The sequence below is a fragment of the Trichosurus vulpecula genome, chromosome 8 (assembly GCF_011100635.1).
Source record: "Trichosurus vulpecula isolate mTriVul1 chromosome 8, mTriVul1.pri, whole genome shotgun sequence".
In the NCBI taxonomy this organism is placed as follows: domain Eukaryota; kingdom Metazoa; phylum Chordata; class Mammalia; order Diprotodontia; family Phalangeridae; genus Trichosurus; species Trichosurus vulpecula.
The window spans coordinates 228425196-228445307 of NC_050580.1; the positions used below are offsets into that span (position 1 = coordinate 228425196).

The 20112-nt window shown below is 37.3% G+C and overlaps 1 protein-coding gene across 2 annotated transcripts in view; it reads left to right on the forward strand.

Annotated features, from left to right (window-relative positions):
* SLC39A9 (solute carrier family 39 member 9) overlaps positions 1-17344 on the forward strand; it is a 43617-nt gene extending 26273 nt beyond the window's left edge. For both annotated transcript variants that reach the window (XM_036734204.1, XM_036734203.1), the window contains exons 3-7: positions 947-1144; positions 8351-8419; positions 9198-9283; positions 10131-10265; positions 13300-17344. In XM_036734204.1, coding sequence (XP_036590099.1) covers positions 947-1144; positions 8351-8419; positions 9198-9283; positions 10131-10265; positions 13300-13530 — 719 coding nt within the window. In that variant the 3' untranslated portion in view covers positions 13531-17344. The remainder of the gene's footprint in view (positions 1-946; positions 1145-8350; positions 8420-9197; positions 9284-10130; positions 10266-13299) is intronic.
* Positions 17345-20112: the final 2768 nt, after the last annotated feature.

Consider the following 20112-nt stretch of genomic DNA (forward strand, 5'->3'; position numbering starts at 1 on the left):
GTCTCACATTTCCTGACAGCACTTCTTTTGTTCCCTCCTAAAAAGAACACTTGGAGAAATAAAGACTAGGTAGGCAAGATACTACAAACAGGATTATTTATCATCTTTTGTCAGAAAGTATAACAGCTCCATTTTGATGCTAATTGAACCTTTTTCTTGCTTTTTAACTACCTATTTAACTACTATTAGCCTGTGTTTAAAAAAATTCAGTAAAGATGAAGCAGCAGTCCCTGAAGAGTTTGCATCCAAGTTACAGGATAGATGGACATTCAGTAGTGCTCTTGCCATCATTTGCTGCATTTCAAAGTCTCCAGAAATGAAAATATTTCTTGAGAGGATTGAATTTGATCTAGAGAATGTTTCTCTGCCTTTTTTATTCTTGTGTTCAGCTAATGAATAGTACCAAAAATTATTCAAGTCAAAATATTAAAACTGGCAGAGCCATTGGAGGTCATGCCTCGTTTTGTAGGTGAAGAATAGGTGCAAAGAGCTTAAGTGATTCCCCTAAGGTTATAGCTTTTAAAAGCTGAAAACTGAAAAACGATCATTTGCTTTTCATTTTTTATGTCACCGAGGAGTGACAATTATTAACTGATTCTGTTCAGAACTGGCAGATCAGAATAAAGCTTTCCATCATTTTAAACCAGACATTGGCATAATTTTATGGTACAGATCTTGAATGTTATGACTGTTGGGAAATGTTATGGCTTCCTTGCTCCCTTGTAAATTTGTTTTGAAAATACTATGGGCAAATTGCATTTCAGTAGTAGAAGAAACTTGAAAGTTTAAACATCTCAGTCATGTAAATTGAGGCACTTTATGTTTAGAGGGGTTTCAACATAGGAGATAAGTACTTTGGGGGACAGGTCTGAAATAGAAATATAGGAAAATAAAGATTTCTTCTTTTATACCTTTTCTTTCCCACTTTTGATTTGTTCTGTATTAGGAAAGCACCACCAGGCCAGTGAGGCACAGAATGTGATTGCATCAGACAAAGCAGTAGAAAAACCACTTGTACATGAACATGAGCACAGCCATGATCACACAAGACTGCATGCATATATCGGTGTTTCTCTAGTCTTAGGCTTTGTCTTCATGCTGCTAGTGGACCAGATTGGCAGCTCTCATATGCATTCTACAGAAGGTAAGTGACCCTCGGTTTGCCTTGGAAACTGTCAAAATGATTTGGGTTGGGGGCAGCTAGGTGGCGCAGTGAGTAGAGCACCAGCTCTGGAATCAGGAGGACCTGAGTTCAAATCTGGCCTCAGACACTTGACACACTTACTAGCTGTGTGACCTTGGGCAAGTCACTTAACCCTAATTACCCTGCCTTCCCCCCTCCAAAAAAAATTGATTTGGGTTAGAAAATAACTAAATATACTGGTTTGTGTTATTACCTTATTCTATAGATTCCTAAGAAAATTTTGTAGGACATCATTGTCTTCCTTTAGGTCTAGTGAAATCTTTTCTTTTGGGGGGAACTGTTGCAGTGGGATGTGTTGGCAGAATCTTTTGGCTATTTATTTACATGAAAACTCACATTATTGAGGTGGTTCTAAGATCTAGAACAGATATTCTGAACCTGGGTTCCATAGATAGATAGATAGATATTTCAATATAATTCATTCCTTATTTTATGCATTTTAAAATGTTATTTTGAGAAAAAGCCATAGGTTTCACCAAGCTGACAACGGGGCCCATGATACATAAAAGGTTAAGATCCCCTAGGTCTAGAGGTTTGTATCTTATTACATTTGCTGTTGCCTCCCTCAACCCCTACATTTTAAATAAACTAAATTTTAATATCTAAAAATTGTAGTTGATTTAATAAAACATTGTTTATATGACTTCCTAATATCAAATGAAAATCACATATCTGCTAGATGATATCTGAGTTGCCCTTAGCTTCTTCTTAAAATTATTTTCAGTTTAAATTAAAATGTCCTTTAAAGGGCTGTACTCCAATCCTATATAAAGGATTTAAATGCTGTATTGTTCTTCCTCTTGTTTTGCATATTAATTTTTTTTGATGAATTAGCGTTATTTCTCTAAGTTATTTGGATTTTTTCTTTAAAATCAAAATAATTGGTCATTCTACCAATTTCTGTACCTATTTTTGGTGGTAAATGACTTTGTGAATGAGTAATTTTGTGGTAAATCAGCATCCATACTAGAAGAGAGAACTATTCACAAAATATATATATATATATGTATACACAAATGAGATTTATTATTATTAAAGGATATTTTTTGTACCTGATTATAATGTCAAGAGGGCCAGAAATAGGAAATGCAGCAAATCTCTAAATCTGTGGCAGATACCAGGTGTAAGGGAGGAGTAAGAGTTTTCAAAGATGGTGTCTCAGCTTTCCCTTTTTCTGTAGGAAAGGACTCATCTCTAACAGGCTAGTTTTTCTGTTTTCCCATGGATCTTATCAACCAATCATACATTTATCAAGTTCCTATTTTGTAATGGATACTTTGCTAGACACTGGGGATGCAAAGAATGAAAAATCTCTGCATTCAAAGTGGGGCAGTCAAGGGGGTTACATTCAATCAGGGGAGACACGTGTGTGTGTGTGTGTGTGTGTGTGTGTGTGTGTGTGTGTGTGTGTGTGTGTGTGTAAAGATAAATATAGATATATTCATATACATATACTATGCAACAATTTGGCTAGCAGCTGCTGTGGGGGTGAAAAACCAACCCAAGCCCAACAACAAGAACACTGCAAGCATTCGGTCTGCTTTACTAAGGAAAGTAACGTTAAGGGGGTTAACAGTCTTATTTCAATCCAACATACAAATATCATTCACTTAGTTCAGGGGGAAAAGGCAGCACCCTGAACTTTAGAGCAAGTACAAACAAATTACAAACATACATTTATAAGCAGACCAAATGCAATTCATAGTTACCAAGAAACCATCAACATCTGAGTTCAGCCAGGAGGCTCTGAAAGCAGCTGCCTCTAGGAGTGAGAGCCTCAAGCAAATAGCTCTGTTCTCTCTTTTTATACACTCTTTAGCCGTCATCAAACGTCATCTGAGCGACCAGAACTCAGGCTCCTACTATTGGCTCTGGTCTTAGCAATTCCCCTTAGGATCCTGAGGGCTTCACACCCACATAGGCTTAGCACCTAGTAGATAGGGGTTTGGGCCTGGGGTTTAGCACCTAGTAAGACTCAATCAAAGACACCCAACTTAATTGATATCACATATACACATTCATTTACAACACAGCATTAGTATAAAGACAATAAATACAAAATTTGGGAAAGAAATCACTAAATGGACCCCTTTGCACTAAGTGATAGGAAAACAATATGTTGTTACCTTCTCCCAGATCTGCCTTTGGGATCTTTGAACATTCCTTGTGGGACAGAAGGAGGGGGACTGTAGAGAATGTCTGGCTTACCCATGGATGATTTGACAGACTCATTTGGGATGTTTTCAGAGAGCCTATTCTTTATCTGCTTTCTTGTACTCTGGAAATATTCCCAGAGCCTAGAATCTCTCCCTCACCAGTAGTGGTATAAAAGAACAAAGAACAGTGGTGCCATTAAATTTTCTCATGTCCTCCATTTCCAATTGAATCATTAATTACTGAACTATTCTTCAGGCTCTACAGCATACTATAGATAGTTAACTGGCCAACATTTATTCATGACTTTGTATTTGGTGCTTTATATATGGTGGTGTATTAGACCAGTGTACAATTGTGAGAGGCTGGAATAGACCCTAGCAAGGGTAGTCAACTTTAACCTCCTTATAGGAGTTTCCTGAATTTTAAAAATCATTACAGATTAATTCCTTAGTTCTGATGATGCCAGTTAAAAAGATTATATTTTCCTATAGATATATAAAGGTGAAGAGGTTTCAGTTTTAAAAGCAAATTATATTTTGTTCCCTAAATGCAAACTGGAAACAAATATCAAACGTAGTGAGCAGCTAGGTGGCACAGTGAGTAGAGCACCAGCCCTGGAGTTAGGAGGACATGAGTTCAAATCCAGCCTCAGATACTTGGCATACTTACTAGCTGTGTAACCCCGGGCAAGTCACTTAACCCCAACTGCCCTGCCTTCCCCACTGCAAAAAAAAAAGAAAGAAAGAAAGAAAGAAAGAAAAAACATAAAGATTGAGGCTAGAGTAACTTATAGCAAAGTATAACAAGGTGATTCTTTTCTGATTTTTTAAAAATGATTTTGAGATCCTTATTGCCTTAGTGACAGGGATTAAGCTGCTAACCAGGTTGTCTTTGAGTTGAGTATTTAGATGTTGACTACAGTAAGGTATGGTGCTTCTTTAACCATAATAATTTTCCTTGTAAATGCTTTCTCTTCTGTTATTTCTCTCCCTCCCTCTCCACCCTACCTCATTGAGAAGGCAAGCAGTTTGATATAGGTTATACATGGGTAGTCATGCAAAATATCCATAATAGTCATGTTGTGAAAGAAAACAAACCAAAAAAAAACTCAAGAAAAATAAAGTAAAAAAAACTTATGCCTCAATCTGTATTCAGACACCATCAGTTCTTTCTTGGGGGATGGATAACATTTTTCATCATAAGTCCTTCAGAGTTGTGTTGGATTGTTGTATTGCAAAGAATAGCTAAGTCATTCACAGTTGATCATCTTATAATATTGCTGTTACTTAGTACACAGTACATTTCACTTTGCATCAGCCCATGCAAGTCTTTTCAGGTTTTTCTGAGAGCATCTTGCTCATCATTTCTTATAGTACATTGGTATTCCATCGTAATCACATACCACAACTTGTTCAGCCATTCCTCGGTTGATGGGCATCTCCTCAATTTCTAGTTCTTTGCCCCCAGAAATGAGCTGCTCTAACTATTTTTGTACATATAGGTCCTTTTCCTTTTTCTTTTTTATCTCTTTTGGATTACAAATCTAGTAGTGGTATTGCTAGGTCAAAGGGTATTCGTGGTTTGATAGCCCTTTGGGCATAGTTCCAAATTGCTCTAAAATATGATTGAGTCAGCTCACAACTCCACCAGCAGTGTCATTTTTATATTAATACCATTTCTATTACGACACTTGAGCATTCTTTAGTTGTTTTAATTGGTTCCAAAGTAATCTGACTACTTGAAATAAATTAATCTGTAGAAATGTAACATAATTGGATATTGGATAGAGTCCTAGGCCTGGAGTCAGGAAGACCTGAATTCAGATTCGGCCTCAGATGCTTAACTAGCTGTGTGATTCTGGACTTAACCTGTTTGCCACAGTTTCCTTATCTGTAAAATGAGGATAGTAATAGAACCTGCCTTCCAGGGTTGTTGGATTAAAAGAAATAATAATTTTAAAGTGTATAGCACAGTGCCTAGCACATAGTAAGTGCTATATAAATGTTAGCTATTGTTATAAATATATTTAATATTATTATCATTATGTGGTAAAGAAAAATAATGATTCTTTTAAAAAATTTCAACAAGCAGTTAGTAAACATCTATTCCAGTACATTTAAAAAAAATAGAAGATGTAATAATCTTCCCCTGAAGTGCTCATAGTTAGACATTGTAAAATGTACATACACATTTGTGTTTGTGTGAATCTCCTAGAGAATATAAGTGTAATACAGGCTATACACAATAATTTTCTATATACATACCATAATTGTACATATAGTTATATATAATACATAGTGTATGATAATATGCTATGTAACATGTTTTTATATATACAATAATTATCAATAATGATAATTAGTTTCATTTATGTAATACAATAAGGTTTAAAAACTTTTCCATAAATAGAGTTTTTGAGGAGGTTAGCGTGTGTATTGTTCTCATTTTACAGATGTGGAAACTGAGGCTCAGCACATCCAAATGATCCACCCACATCACATAAGTGGAAGCTGAATTCAAAGCCAGGCCTCCCAATTCCAAGTTCAGCCTTTTATATCAAACTTCATATTGCCTTAAAGGACTCTCTGTGTTCTTAAGTGCTGTTTCTTAACACCTAGCATAAACGGTACCCCAACTCTGTCCCAATTCTAAACCCCTTTTAGAAAAACTTTAACCCACTCACTAGATTTCAAGATGAGAGGGGAAAAAATCATTGTGAACTGAGATTAGTATGTAAAGATTAGTAGTACCAGTGGTCTTGAGCTAAGCTTTGGAGTAAATTCAGCTTTTGGATTGGTGGAGAGGAAAATTTAAATCATTCTAGGAGAGGCTGAAAGCAGGAACCTGAACAATGGGGGTGGGAATAAATATAACATGTTCGGTAGATGATAAGGAGATTAGCATGACTGAAACAGAATTTGAAAGCAGTAAAAATATATGTGGCTATTAAACAAGGAAGTGATGCAATAAAAAGAGGTGTTTTGGAAAGATGACCATGATAGGAATATGTGGGACTGAGGAGATTTGGGGTGGAAGTGGGGTATGGTTTTACTAAGATATAGTCTCTGAAATTCTCTGTGTGAAATAGGTGAGCTGAACCAGTAAGGAACTCTTGTGGTTAGTTGTCCAATCGTGAAATAATGAGGACCTCAGTTAGCATAGTAGCAGCGAGAATGCAAAGAAGGGTATAAATATGAGAGATGTTTTGAAAGAAGAGTCAGTAGTATTTTGTGATTGTCCCAGGTGGGGGGGGGGGAGGGCGCTCGGGGCAGAGGGAGTAAAGGAGAAGAAGTGGTGAAAAGGGACGCCAAAGTTATAAGCCTGAGTGACTAAGAGCATAGGATGCCTTTGACAGAAATGGGGAAATTAGAAAAGAGAGTTGTTTGGGAAAAGAAGAACAGTTTGTGGTATATTGACTTAAGTGAAGAAGGCATTAGGAGTTATGGGAATTCAGATGACCGATCAGGGCTGGAGATGTAGATATTAATGAAATTATGATTGAAACAGTGAGCCTTCTTAAAGTGAAAGAGAAAGGTGCCAAAGACTAGAAATGCTAATAATTATGAGCTGGAGGAAAAAGCAGAGTCAGTAAATAAGATTAATTAGAGCCAGTACATCACAGAAACTTTTGGTTAGAACCACATGGTCTCCATGTTCCCTTCCAGCTCTAAAATTCTTTGATTTTAAGAGAGAGTTTGAAGAAGCGTCAGATGTAGAAAAACTGTCAAGAAAAATGAAAAAACGTAAGCAATTGTTGGTTTGGTCTTTGGTGACATTGTTTTCAAAAGAGTGGTGAGGGAATAACAAAATTATAAAGAAGAGAAAGGCATTAAAGTAGAAGCTCTTAATGAGATGGCTTGAAGAGTTTGTTTATCAAAGGAAGGAGAGATGGGACAGTAGTTGAAAGGGGAAGTAAGCTCATTGGATTTGGCTTAAGGAGGAAATAACACACTCAATTGGGTATGGAAATCTATCTTACTTTGCAGGAAAGCAGGGGGGAAGGGGATAATAGAAGGGACAGCAGATTGGGGGAAGGGGCAAACACTTTTATGGGGGGGACAGGTTAAGGGAGGGAATGGAATAAATGGAGGGAAGGACAGGACAGCGGGAAATGTAGTTAGTCTTTTGCAACATGACTGTTATGAAAGTGTTTTGCATCGCTATAAATGTGTGACCTGTATTGACTTCCTTGCTTTCCTAATGAGGGTAGGTGGGGAGGGAGGAAGGGAGAGAATGTGAAACTCAAAGCCTTAAAAAAAATGAATGTTAAAAAAATTGTTTTTGCATGCAACTGGGAAATAACATGTACATGCAGTAGGGTACAGAAATTTTATCTTGCCCTACAGGAAAATAGAGGGCAGGGGGATGGGAGAAGGGGGGGGTGGTGATAGAAGGGAGGGCAGATTGGGGAAAGGGGTGGTCAGGGTGCATGCTGTCCTGGGGTAGGGGAAGGGGAGAATTGGGGAGGAAATTTGGAATTCAAAATCTTGTGGAAGCGAATGTTGAAAACTGAAAATAAATTATATTTTTTAAAAAGGTAGAGTAAGTATTTGTTTGTGTGTGTGTGTGTGTGTGTGTGTGTGTGTGTGTGTGTGTGTGTGTGTTTAAGAAAAGGGGAGACCTCAGCATTTTTTGAAAGTAGAGGGAAGGAATCAGTAGAGACAAATAAATGTCCTAAGTTTTGCAGAGTGCTTTCTTTATATCTTTGTGAGACAGGTACTGCACATATTATTATTCCTATTTTACTAGTAGGAAATATCTGGCTTCTGAAAGAAATACGAAGTACTTTGCTTAGATTACACATTTAATTTAATGTTGGAATCTCATCTTAACCAAGATCCTCTAATGTCAAAATTAATGCTGTATACTCTTTGTTGTATATTATAAGGAAGAGTATAATTAGCTCTTCTCAAATAATTTCCTCTACCTAATTCATATCAGTTTATAGTTCATCTTCCTTAAGAACTGTCATTCTCATTTTCATTTCAGATCCAGAAGCAGCACGATCCAACAATTCCAAAATCACTACCACGTTGGGCCTTGTAGTTCATGCTGCAGGTAGTTATGTATATGATGCTTCTATGTGTGAGTGGAATACCAATCGGTCAGTTTGTTAATATTTAGTTTACAGGGACTGACATATACTCAGTGCAAACTTTATCACAGGCTGCCATCCAAATCATATACAAAGACCTACAACTCCTTCCTCCCTTTAACCTTTTTCTTCATGTCCTCCACTTGCCTACCATAGAATGATGCACAAAGCCCCCATGCACTTCAGCACGATACATCAGAATCTGTTCTGTGAAAAAGACATGATAGTGTCTATGAGACTCAGGTATTTCTTTTTAAGTAGGGGGATACTCCAGAATGGAAGCCATAAGATTTTTCATGGTATTACTTTAGGACCATAACTTTAAGCAGTAGAGTGGGAATCTTTTGAAATAGACAGTTGCATTGAAGCCCATCCTGGCAGATGAAAGGCAGAAGACTCATTTGAGAACCTTCATGCTAGAGCTTTTGAACTTGGAAAACTCCTTTTGGAAAAATGGAAACTAATTCCAGTTGATATACGCTTTAGGCCATATGTAAAAAAAAAGTTATATAGGGAATATTGATTTAAAACTCATTTAATGTTTAAGGATCGATGAGTGAGATGTTCTTTTGGTGAAGTAAAGAATTTGGGGTTCTGGCTGCCTGACTTTGTTTTCCCAACTGTAAAAAAACGAGAAAAACAAAAAGGAAAATCCTCCTTTGAAGTTCTTCATATGTATATTGTCTTTAGACAGACTTGTGGACTTAAGAGTTTTTTTCTGTTTCATTTTTATATTTTTAGCTGATGGTGTTGCTTTGGGAGCAGCAGCTTCTACGTCACAAACTAGTGTCCAGCTAATTGTATTTGTGGCAATAATGCTACATAAGGTAAGTATTTGGGGTAAGATTTGATATCAAGTGAGTTTATATTTCAAATTACTTTGCCCAGGAACATTAATTACTCTGAATTGTGAAACTTAAGTTCAGTGCCAGGGGTGAAGTAATAAGGAGTCTTTTGAGAATAGCCATTAATTGTAAGAAAATTGTAAAGATGTTATATAATCTTTAATTCTATACAGTATCATAGTAACTTTTAATATATAAATGTTTAAAATATATATTAATAATAATATCGAATAGCAACATAACTAAACTTGTTCAGTAACTACAGTTATCCCTTCCACATCTCAACTTTCCCCATTCTGGTTTCAATATATCAGGAGTCAGCATAAGAAATTAAATGGGAATTTTTTGAGAGTTTTGTGGAAACTGCAGACAATATGTGAAGGCCAGCAGACAACACAGAAAAGGTTAAGAAAGTCATAAATGCATAAAATATAAGTATAGTATTGTATAGTATCAAGAAAAAAAAGAGAAGGAAATCCATGAAGCCAGAAGACTTGTCTATAGTATGAAGGAAGAGCCAAAAAATTTTACAAGGATTTTCCAGATTGTGGGGGCACTGTGCCCCTACTCCACTTGATATGGAAGGGATAATTGTAGATATATTTAAATCTAATTAATGAATAAAATATCGTAACTTCATAGTCACTTCCAGGTGTCCCATCAGGCTTCTTTATTTACTCATCCAGTTTTCCTAAGGTTTTTCTAGATGGCTTTTTACACCTTATACTTGTTAGATGGAAGGTGTGTCTGTGTCAAATGCCATGCAAAAACTTTAGCAGAACTTCAGAGAAACAGATTTATTGGTAAGTAACTGAAATTTTTCTTTCAGGCACCAGCTGCCTTTGGCCTGGTTTCCTTCTTAATGCATGCTGGATTGGAACGAAACCGAATCAGAAAGCATTTGTTGGTCTTTGCTCTAGCAGCGCCTGTTATGGCCATGGTGACATACTTAGGGCTAAGTAAGGTAAGTATACCTCCTTTCTACTTCTCATCATGTAAAATTGTTTTCCAGACAAAAGAGTATGATTTTTTCATGACTTAAGACAGTAGTTATAGGAAGACTTGCAAATTATATATTATACTATACCACATTTTCCAAGGAATAACTTTTCAGTTAAATTACCTGATCAGAACTAGGAATTGGGAATATAAAATCTTTAATAATAATAATTCACATTAATATAGTGCTTTAGTTAATTAGTCGGTAAATATTTATTAAGTGCCTATTATGTGGCAGGCACTGTGCTTAGCATTGGGGGTACAAAAAGAGGCTTAAGAGAGTCCCTGACCTCAAAGAGCTCACAGTCTTATGAGAGAGACAAGAAGAGGGGCAGCTAGGTGGCACAGTGAGTAGAGCACTGGCCCTGGAATCAGGAGGATCTGAGTTCAAATCCGGCCTTAGACACTTGACACACTAGCTGTGTGACCTTGGGCAAGTCACTTAACCCCAATTGCCCTGCCTTCTCCCCTCCAAAAACAAAAGGAGAGAGATAAGAAGCAAACAAATATGCACAAGCAAGCTGTATAGAGGATGAATAGGAAATAATTAACAGAGGGAAGGCACTAAAATTAAGAGGGGTTGGGAGAGGCTTCCAGGGAAACCAATAAGCAGATCAGAGTGGGGAGAGCATTCCAGGTATAAAGAACAGCCAGAGAGAATGCCTGGAGTGGAGAGATGAATGTCTTGTTGGTGGAACAGCCAGAAGGCCAGTGTCACTGGATCAAAAAGTATGTGTCAGGGAGTAAGGTGTTAGTAGACTGGAAGAGTAAGGCTAGGTTATAAAGGACTTTAAATGCTAAACAGAGCATTTTGTACTTGCTCCTGGAGACAATAGGGAGCCACTGGAGTTTATTTGGGGGGGTGAGGGTAGGGATGGTTACATGATCAGACCTGTTAGGAAAATCACTTTAGTGGCTGAATGGAGGATAGATTGGAATGGAGAGAGACTTAAGGCAGGCAGACCCACCCACAGACTATTGTAATAATCAAGGCATGAGATGTTGAGAGATGTGCACTAGTGATGGCACTGTCAGAGGAGAGAAGGGGTTGTATTTGAGAGTAGTAACAAAGGTAAAATTGACAGGCCTTGGAGCAGACAATGAAGAATACCAGATCTTCATTATTCTTAAATTTGCAAGTGAGTATGCTTTATAACTTACATTAATCCATTTAAGTCTACCTTTTTTCTTGGTGTTTAGTTTGGTTTTAAACTGAGTCTTTTCTACAATCTTGTTAAGTCATTTGCTTTTTTTTTTTTTTTGTTAGAAAGAAAAGTATAGGTGTCTTGGGGTGATGGATAGGGCTGCTTGGGTAGTTATTAATTAAGAGTTCTAGCTGATTGGGTTCTTGTTAATTGAACTTCTGGAGAGTCATGTATTGTATTCTCTTCACCTAGAAAGGAGAGGCAACCTAGGTTTGATGCAAGACTAGAAGTTGCAAAGAAAGTGCTAACTGCATTGGTAGAAAGCACTTCCTCCTCTGAAATCACAGGTCCAGCTCCTGTCCCCTGTTCCCTATCACTTAGAAAACCCACATCTGCTTCCATAAACTATAGCTTGCAGACCAAAGAACTATTAATAAACTTTTATCAATCTTCTTGGCATTGTCGTTACTTAAGACTTTTCCTTTAGTGTAATTAGCAGGAATTTTTTTTTTTTTTTTTACGAATTCTTGCATGGAAGAGAAATTTTGATGTAATTAAACATGGTATTGTTGGGGAATTTTACAGCCTATGTTCTTGGATACCCCAGGGAGAATCTCATTTACCAATTGAATCTGCTGCTGCTTGGGGGAGGGGAGTGTCAAATAACTTGTGGTCAAACTGAAAAGAAAAATATGTATTAGCATGTTAAGGAGGATTGCTTAACCTGGTAGTATCTTAAGTTTCTCAGAGTACAAACCTATCAGCAGCATTCTATGGCAGTTCAGGAGAGATGCATAAAACCTTTCATAGGAGAGATAGTAGTAGAGGAAGAAGGAATTATTCAAAGGAAAAAAGGGAAATATTTGTAATGTAACTGGCAGCATTTGTTACAATGAGAAAATATTCCCTTTTTGGGGACAGGAAAGAAGAGATAGAAGTTTAAGAAAGCGAGTTGAGGAAGCCACTAAAAGAAGTATAAAGGCACGGCTCTTACCAAGAACAACAAATAGTTTTACGTTAGTGGATAAGTTCATCTGTGCCATGTCCTTGTGTAGTTTTTATATATAATACACAGGAGAAATAAAATACCTTTATTGTATTCTTTTTATTATGGTTTTGCATAATTTACCTGTAGTATTAATATTATGGTTACTAGTAACAATAATAGCATTTATATAGAGCTTTACAAATATTATCTCATTTTATCCTCACAACAACCCTGAGAGGTAGGTGCTGTTATGATCCCCATTTTACATTTGAGGAAACTGAGGCAAACAGATTCGGTGACTTGGCTCAGGGTCACACAGCTAAGGAAGTGTCTGAGGCCAGATTTGAGCTTCAGTCTTCCTGACTCCAGGTCCAGCTCTCTATCCACTATGACTCTGTCCTGTCACTTAGCTGTCTATTCTAGCTTATAAACCCATATTTTTAAACCCTGTAATTCTCTAGGAGACATTTCATTCAGTGATAGAATATAGAATATATCTAATATATATTATAGAATAGAATATAGAATAGATATTTCTGTGTTGATAAAGTAGCATGAAAAATCTACTCATATCTGTCAGTGTTTTCATCTTTAAATTTATGTAAACTTAAGGTTAAATGTTTATACTATTTACATAGTTAAATTATGTATAGCATGTGCTTTTAAATTCTGCTTTGGAAACTTTTATGACTGGGCTAGTAATTTAATCCATGATCATTTGGTTACTTGGCTCATCCAGGGCAAATTTTGAAGGATTACTGGTTTCTTACTGTGATTTTTGCATGACCATACATAAATTTAACTCTTAATTCTTTTTTTTTTTTAACTCTTAATTCTTAAACCTCTTTTTGTTTCAAATTTCACAGAGCAGCAAAGAAGCCCTTTCAGAGGTCAATGCCACTGGAGTGGCCATGCTTTTCTCTGCTGGGACTTTTCTGTATGTTGCTACAGTGCATGTCCTCCCTGAGGTGGGAGGACTGGGTCACAGTCACAAGCCTGACTCTGCTGGAGGAAAAGGACTCAGCCGCCTGGAAGTGGTTGCTCTGGTTTGGGGTTGCCTCATCCCACTCATTTTGTCAATTGGACACCAGCATTAAATGTTCAGGTCCCAGCCTCTGTCCTTGGTCTTTCAGAAGTCTGATATGGATAGCACATTACAGCTGCTCAATTCTTCAGTCTCTTGTCTTACCTTGCCTAGCTCCACCAATATTTCAGAAGCCCAGTGAGGATTGTGATATAAAACTCAGAGTACTAGAAATGCTTTTTAGCATAAAAACATATTACATATGCCTATATAAATTCTTTGGTTATCTCATGTTTTTTAAAAGACTCCTTCATATTTGAGTTTTTAGGATTTTGATTTCCCTCTTCTCAGGAAAAATGAAATTTAGATTTCAAGGTAAAGTGGAAGACTTAGTTGCTCACTTAAAAATAATAATTATTGAAGTATAGTATTCAAAATTCATCTTTCATACTTGAGTTAACACGTATTGAACCTCCTCTTTAGTTTAAGGGGTCTCTGGACTCATTTTTGTTTTTAGCTTGGTCTTCACCATTTTGACACTGGTGCTTATTATAACATCTGTGTCCCATGTCTGGATTATATGCTGAAAGGTGATTTAATTTAGGTTTGTTAAAAGAGTAAGGAAAATGGGAGTGGGTACACAAAGAGGAAACAACTGGGGTAGCACAGATTAATAAGAAATGAAATACTTGCTTCTGCTTCTCTGCAGGAAAAGGTAAAATCCCAGGAAATGAAATATAGGGAAGTTTCCTTTTAAAGAGGTGAACAGTTTTGTAAAATATTTTTCTCCAAGTTGCCCCTGGAAGAATCCCAGCCTTCAGCAAATTTCCTATGGAGCAGCAGCTTTAGACCCTCTACAGGAACTCAGATTTGCAGAGCATCTTTAGAAATGAAGAGATACTAAACTTTAAACAAATTATGGATACTAAGGAGAGAGGTCTCTGGATCATTTTTAAAATTAGAATAACTGAATTCCATGTTGTGAGTTTTCTTGTTTTTAAAAAGTATTAATGTTAGCAGAACAGCAATCCCTTTGGTAAAAAAAAAAGTGGTGCATCTTGGGAATGCTGATTATGCAGCAAGTAAGCATCTTTTGTGGTGAGGAAAAGTCATGGTATATCATAAATGAGAAGTGTTTTCCTTGTAATTGAAATCATGTCCCCTGATCTTTCCCACACTGCCTCTGAGATAAAACTTTTCCCTCTAAGCTCTTAGACACATCCTTCCCTTTTGCTCCTCCCCACTCTTCCCATAGTCAGCTTGGTGGTAGGGATGCTAATTAATTCTACAGGATTTAGTTCTCATCAGGACAACCGTTCTTTGGATTGTGTTGAAGCTCAGCTCTTACTCTATTCCCATCTCCTCCAAATAGGTAATTTTCATCCAGTGCAAATTGTCTAGGCCTTTAAATTACTTACCTTTTTATGAGAGATTTGGCGCAATAGTTAAAATGCTGGACCTCCCTTTTTTTTTTAGAGTTGTAAACCTGTTCAGTATATACTCAATGAGTTTCTGCCCTCCAGCCCTGACATTTCCCAAATCAGTGCTTTGGATGTTTGGAGTCCCTGTTAATCCTTTGAAAGGACTGGAAAATAAATGTTATTATTGTATTTTTAACTTTTGATTTACTTTTTTTAATCCCAGCTCCAAACATGTTATCACATAAAGGGGAACAAGATTATTTTTCTCCAGTAAATAGATTTTTTTATCCCATAAAAATTATATGTGACACACAAGCTGTAATATGCCTGTCATTTCTTTATTTCATCATTATTAGCTATAGATAACAAGGATTTGTGAGCCCTCTTGGCTGCAGGCCAAAGTAGTACCATATGAGATGGTTTTGCTAAATAGTAACTTATTCCCCTTTCCCCCCATTGCATCACTAGTACTTAAGATATACAGAAAATAATGTATAGAAAATATGTGACTTTCTTAGCCAGACGTGAAAGATATGGGGCTTCATCTTGCCCTTCAAAATTACTTGGTTGCCTTCAATTCTATCTAACATTGCACTTTTGCTGTCAAATAAATTGCACAATTTTGGTATTTGGTTTGGATGGGAATTTTACCATCTAGCTCTTGTGCAGTGAATAGATATTCATTACTCTGCTGGCCAAAGACCGTTTCAGCAGTGCCTTGCCATCATCTTTATGAGTTTGGCTAGAATCTTGCTATGCAGGGCCTTGGACGCTAACAAGGATTAAACTATTTTCCAGATCTACTTTCGTCTGCAACCTCACCATCACAGGCAAATCTGTCAGGACTTATAGCTCCTAAGAGCATTATCTATACTTCTTCCTAGACTTTCGTTTTTGTGCCCCAGGAATTCCTTGTCTTTATTCAAGGTCAGCAGATAAGAATAGCCATAATAAATTTGTAGGGCTCAAACACTTCTCCATGCAGCAGAGCAGTTTAACCAAGCTCTGTTGGTAAAAAAAAGAAAAACTTTACTAGTGTGACACATTGCACTGGGGGAGAGGTTACATTGATGTAACTTAATGATATATTTCAGTTCTGTTTTTTCCTTGTTTTGACCTGCTTCTTTAAATGTGGATGCCTTAATACTATAATAGGTATTAAATCATTGGTGATATATAAGTTGCTTCCATGATTTTGGATGGAGTTTTTGGCTGCCAAAGAGATATACAACTTATAATTTTTTTCCCCACCAGTAGCCAAAGTTCATTTTAGTTGCAGTCTGGCTCCCTTTATGGTTCAAGATTTTGCTCAGATCCAGGATTTTCTCTTGACTGGCAATTTGAATCACAATTTTATCACACCTCAAGTATTTTCAGGTAGCCATATATCAATTGCCATTTCTTTTGGAGTATTGATCCCTTTGATGCTGAATTTGGTTCTGCTTTGATTTTCCATTGCAGGATTGTCTTAGTGTAGCCAGAGGTTCTGCACTGGAACACTGAGAATTGGGAAAGGCACTACCTTCAGAGGCTGCGTGATCCTTTTTCTTTCCCTCACCTCTTTTTCCCTGACTCTATGCTTACCACATCAGCCATTTTGCAATATTTTTGTTTTTTCAGTCATTTGGGAAAGGAAGAAAAGTGGCTGCTTACAATATCTGTTCCTTGTGGTAACAGAAAACTACTATTTTTTTTCTCTACCAGCCTAGTTATAAGCTGCCTGGTTTTTCCCTTTCAAGTGATGAGAATTAGCAAGGACAACACACCAGCATCAGGCTATCTTAAGCAGCTGAAATACATTACATGTTGGTAGTGAGATGCTGAGCACAGGATTTTAATGACTGTCTCAACATAAAACCCCAAAGAACATTCCTCCTTACTGTGTGTATAAATCTAATCTCTTGAGAGACTTAGGACACTTATTGAAAACTGCTAAATTGGAGGAACTCTTTGTATTTGTCTTACAGGAATCTTCCATGCAGTGGTAAATATGTGCCTAGCATAATCATTGTTCCCCAAAAAAAGTAAGAGATGCTGTGAATTGAGTCAGTGATGTTACTTACCGTCTTTGTTCCTTCAGCTCATTGTTATCAACCTCAGGAGATCTGGAAGGAAGTTATTATTTGTGGGTAGGGAACATAGAATATTTTGATAACTCTCCAGGTAAACTCAGCCTAATGCAAATGCTGAACACAAGAAGACTGGCTAATTATTTTTTCTGGCAGCATCTTCTATTAAGTTGGATTTCTATGGGATAACATTGCTGTTCCTGATTCAAAGGCCTGAACAGTGATTTTAAATGTCTCTCTTCTCAATCCTTTGTAAACATGAAATCATTCCATGGATGGCTGCCTTATAATTTTGTCTTTTTCCATTTTAATTGTGAATGGTTTAAAAAAAAGTTGCTGTTTTTTGATTTGTTTTATGATATTAAATTTTTATTAGTGCATTATTTACATGAATGGCTCTTCACTTGTCCTAGTAAATTTATTATTCTGTACTAAGGGCCAGACATAGAACCACAAGTGACTGTCAAGAAAAGAAATGAAAACAGCAATAGAAGCATGTGGATACTGTAGGTTAGGGAGAAAGGGCCATCATGATAACTCTTATAGAAGGGAGATTTTAAGATATTTGAGCTTCACAGCCCCAGAGGATTTCAGAAAAAGTATCCTATATATAGATAGAAATGAAATTGAGGTTTTTTCTTGACGTTATTGTTAAGCAATATTTAAAGAACAACATCAAAAAAGATTTGACAAATCCTCGCACAAAGTCAGTTACAAGTAAAACAATTGCTGTGTACAGTTTGTAAAAAAATGAGTCCCAGAAAGAGAAGCAGAATTTGTGAAATTGCTGAAATTTTGAATATCCTAAAGAAGTATGCAGATAGCAGTGTTTGTATTTTAAAAAGCATCGTATCAGTTCAGTTCAAACAGCTCAGCCTTTGTGTTACACACTGATAATGCAGAGACAAAAATAAGTCTCTGCCTTCAAAGAAATCAGGTAGATGGGGTAAGTTGGGAGTAGGATACACACATAAGTAAATACAAGATAATTAGTGGAGAGAAGAGCAGTAAATTGGGAGGGATTAAAGAAGGGCTTCTGGAGAAGATGGCACATGGGCTAAGCCTTGAAGAATGGTCTTGATTCGGACAGGTAGATGTGAGTGCAGGAGTTCTAGGCGTGAGAGACTGTGCATACACACAAAGATTGGAGAAGGAATGTTGAATTTAGGGAAAGAAATAATAGTCCACTTTGCCTGGAATGTAAAGGTTATTAAGTGAGAAACAATATAAAATAAGACTGGAAAGTAGTTTGGAGCCAAGCTGAAGAGTTTATATTTTATTCTAGAGGCAGCAGAGAGATATTGAGGGTTCTTGGGGGACTAAGATAGTCAGACTTAAGATTTAGGAAGATGATTTTGGCAGCTTCATAAAGGATTCATTTTTTCATGTTATCATGGCCAAAGAGTTTATCAGTAAGTGATCTTGCCTGTCTGTGTTTAGTAAGGTTAGTTAGGTTTGGGTTTTTTGGGTTTTTTTTTTTTTTCGCAAACAGTCCATTGCTGAAGTTATACACAAAAGCCTCTCTTGCAAGGGGGAAATTGCCACAGCTTGTGTTTCACTTGCATGGACTTTGAAACCTTGAATTCTTTTTTATGCCACAATGAGGCAGCAGAATGGACTTTGTGAAGGCAGTGTTATATGCCTGCAAGACATGGAACATGATAATTGCTGAGGATGTGAAAATGAGTATCACTCAGCAATGGAAAAACACTTAAGCAGTGGAAAAGCATACAAACAGAATTATGAGGGAGAAATGTAGTAAAGGATATATTCAAAAAAATGTCAGAATGAAAAAGATGGGATGGTCATGTGAGAGCATGGAATGACCAATGGTTAACAGCCCATGTGCTTGAATTAGTATTCAGGGAAAAGAGAGGAAGCCCCCTAGTATTTGGTGAATTTAGTATGGCAAATTATGAGAAGACATGATCAGAATAGGATGTTCAGATTTGTGTGGGATTAAGGTCTGTGGTATTTCAGGGAATATTCACATCAATAAGATCTTAGATCATTTGAGTATTGAGAAGAGAAAGGCTGGAAGTAGGGAGACCAATTAAAAGTCTGTCACAGTAGTCCAAGGGAGATTAATAAGAGCCAGGCCTGAACCAGAATGATGACTGTGGAAGGAGAAGACATAAATATGAGAGATCATTACAATTGATAAAACCTGGCATTAGAAATGGAAAGTATGTAAAGAGGAAAGCTTCTAGGTACAGAGGAGTCTTCTGTCTCCCTGGGCCTTCAAAAGGAGGAAGAGAAGTGAAATAGGACAAATCATCTGGTCACGTTCCTTCCATCTTGTACTATGTCTTCTGCCTGGTCTCCAGCTTCCTCTGAGCAGAGGAATGGTGCCTTTCCACTCAGTAACTAACATGCTCACAACTCATACCTCACACATCCCAGTGATCCTAAACCCTGCTAGATCATCCAAACCCTGTTACATCCCCTACCACCTGATTCCTTATTCCTGTTCCCCCTCAACTCTCTTGCCCCAAAATCCAACCAAACACCACCCACTCCTTCTGTTGTGCCCTTTGTAATGCCTGTTCCATAGGCAACAAACTTACCTTTATCCTAAATGTTTTCCTCTCCTACTTCTTCCATCTATTAGCTATTACTGAAAACTGGCTCACCCCCAGCCTCCTTGGCTATCCTTTCCAGAACTGGGTACATCTTCACTCATTCCTCCCACCCCACCCACCACCTCCCTGCTGCTCACTGGTTGAGGTAAGGGACTTGGAATACTCTGTTCTCCATTGCCACTTCAGGTTTTCCTGAAGAGGTCCATACAATGCACATCTTCTATCCAATCAAAATCTTGGTATTTATTGTCTACAGATCTCCAGGTCACTTCCATTCCTTCCTCAAGTTCAGTGTCTGACTCAAATTTTTTTTTCTCCTCCCCAGTGCCTGCCTTCAAACACCCCAGCTATTCAATTTCTCAACCTCACTTCCTATAACCTACTTTTCCATCTCACCTCAACTACACACAAATGTGGTCATACCCTTGATCTTGCCTTCACCCACAAATGCACCACCTCCATGTTCCAGGAATTTTGAAATCTTTTTATCTGACCATAATTTACTGGCTTTCCACTTCTCCCTCTGCTTTCCCTCACCAAACCCTAGGTTTTATCCACACCATAACCTCCAATCCTTCAACCC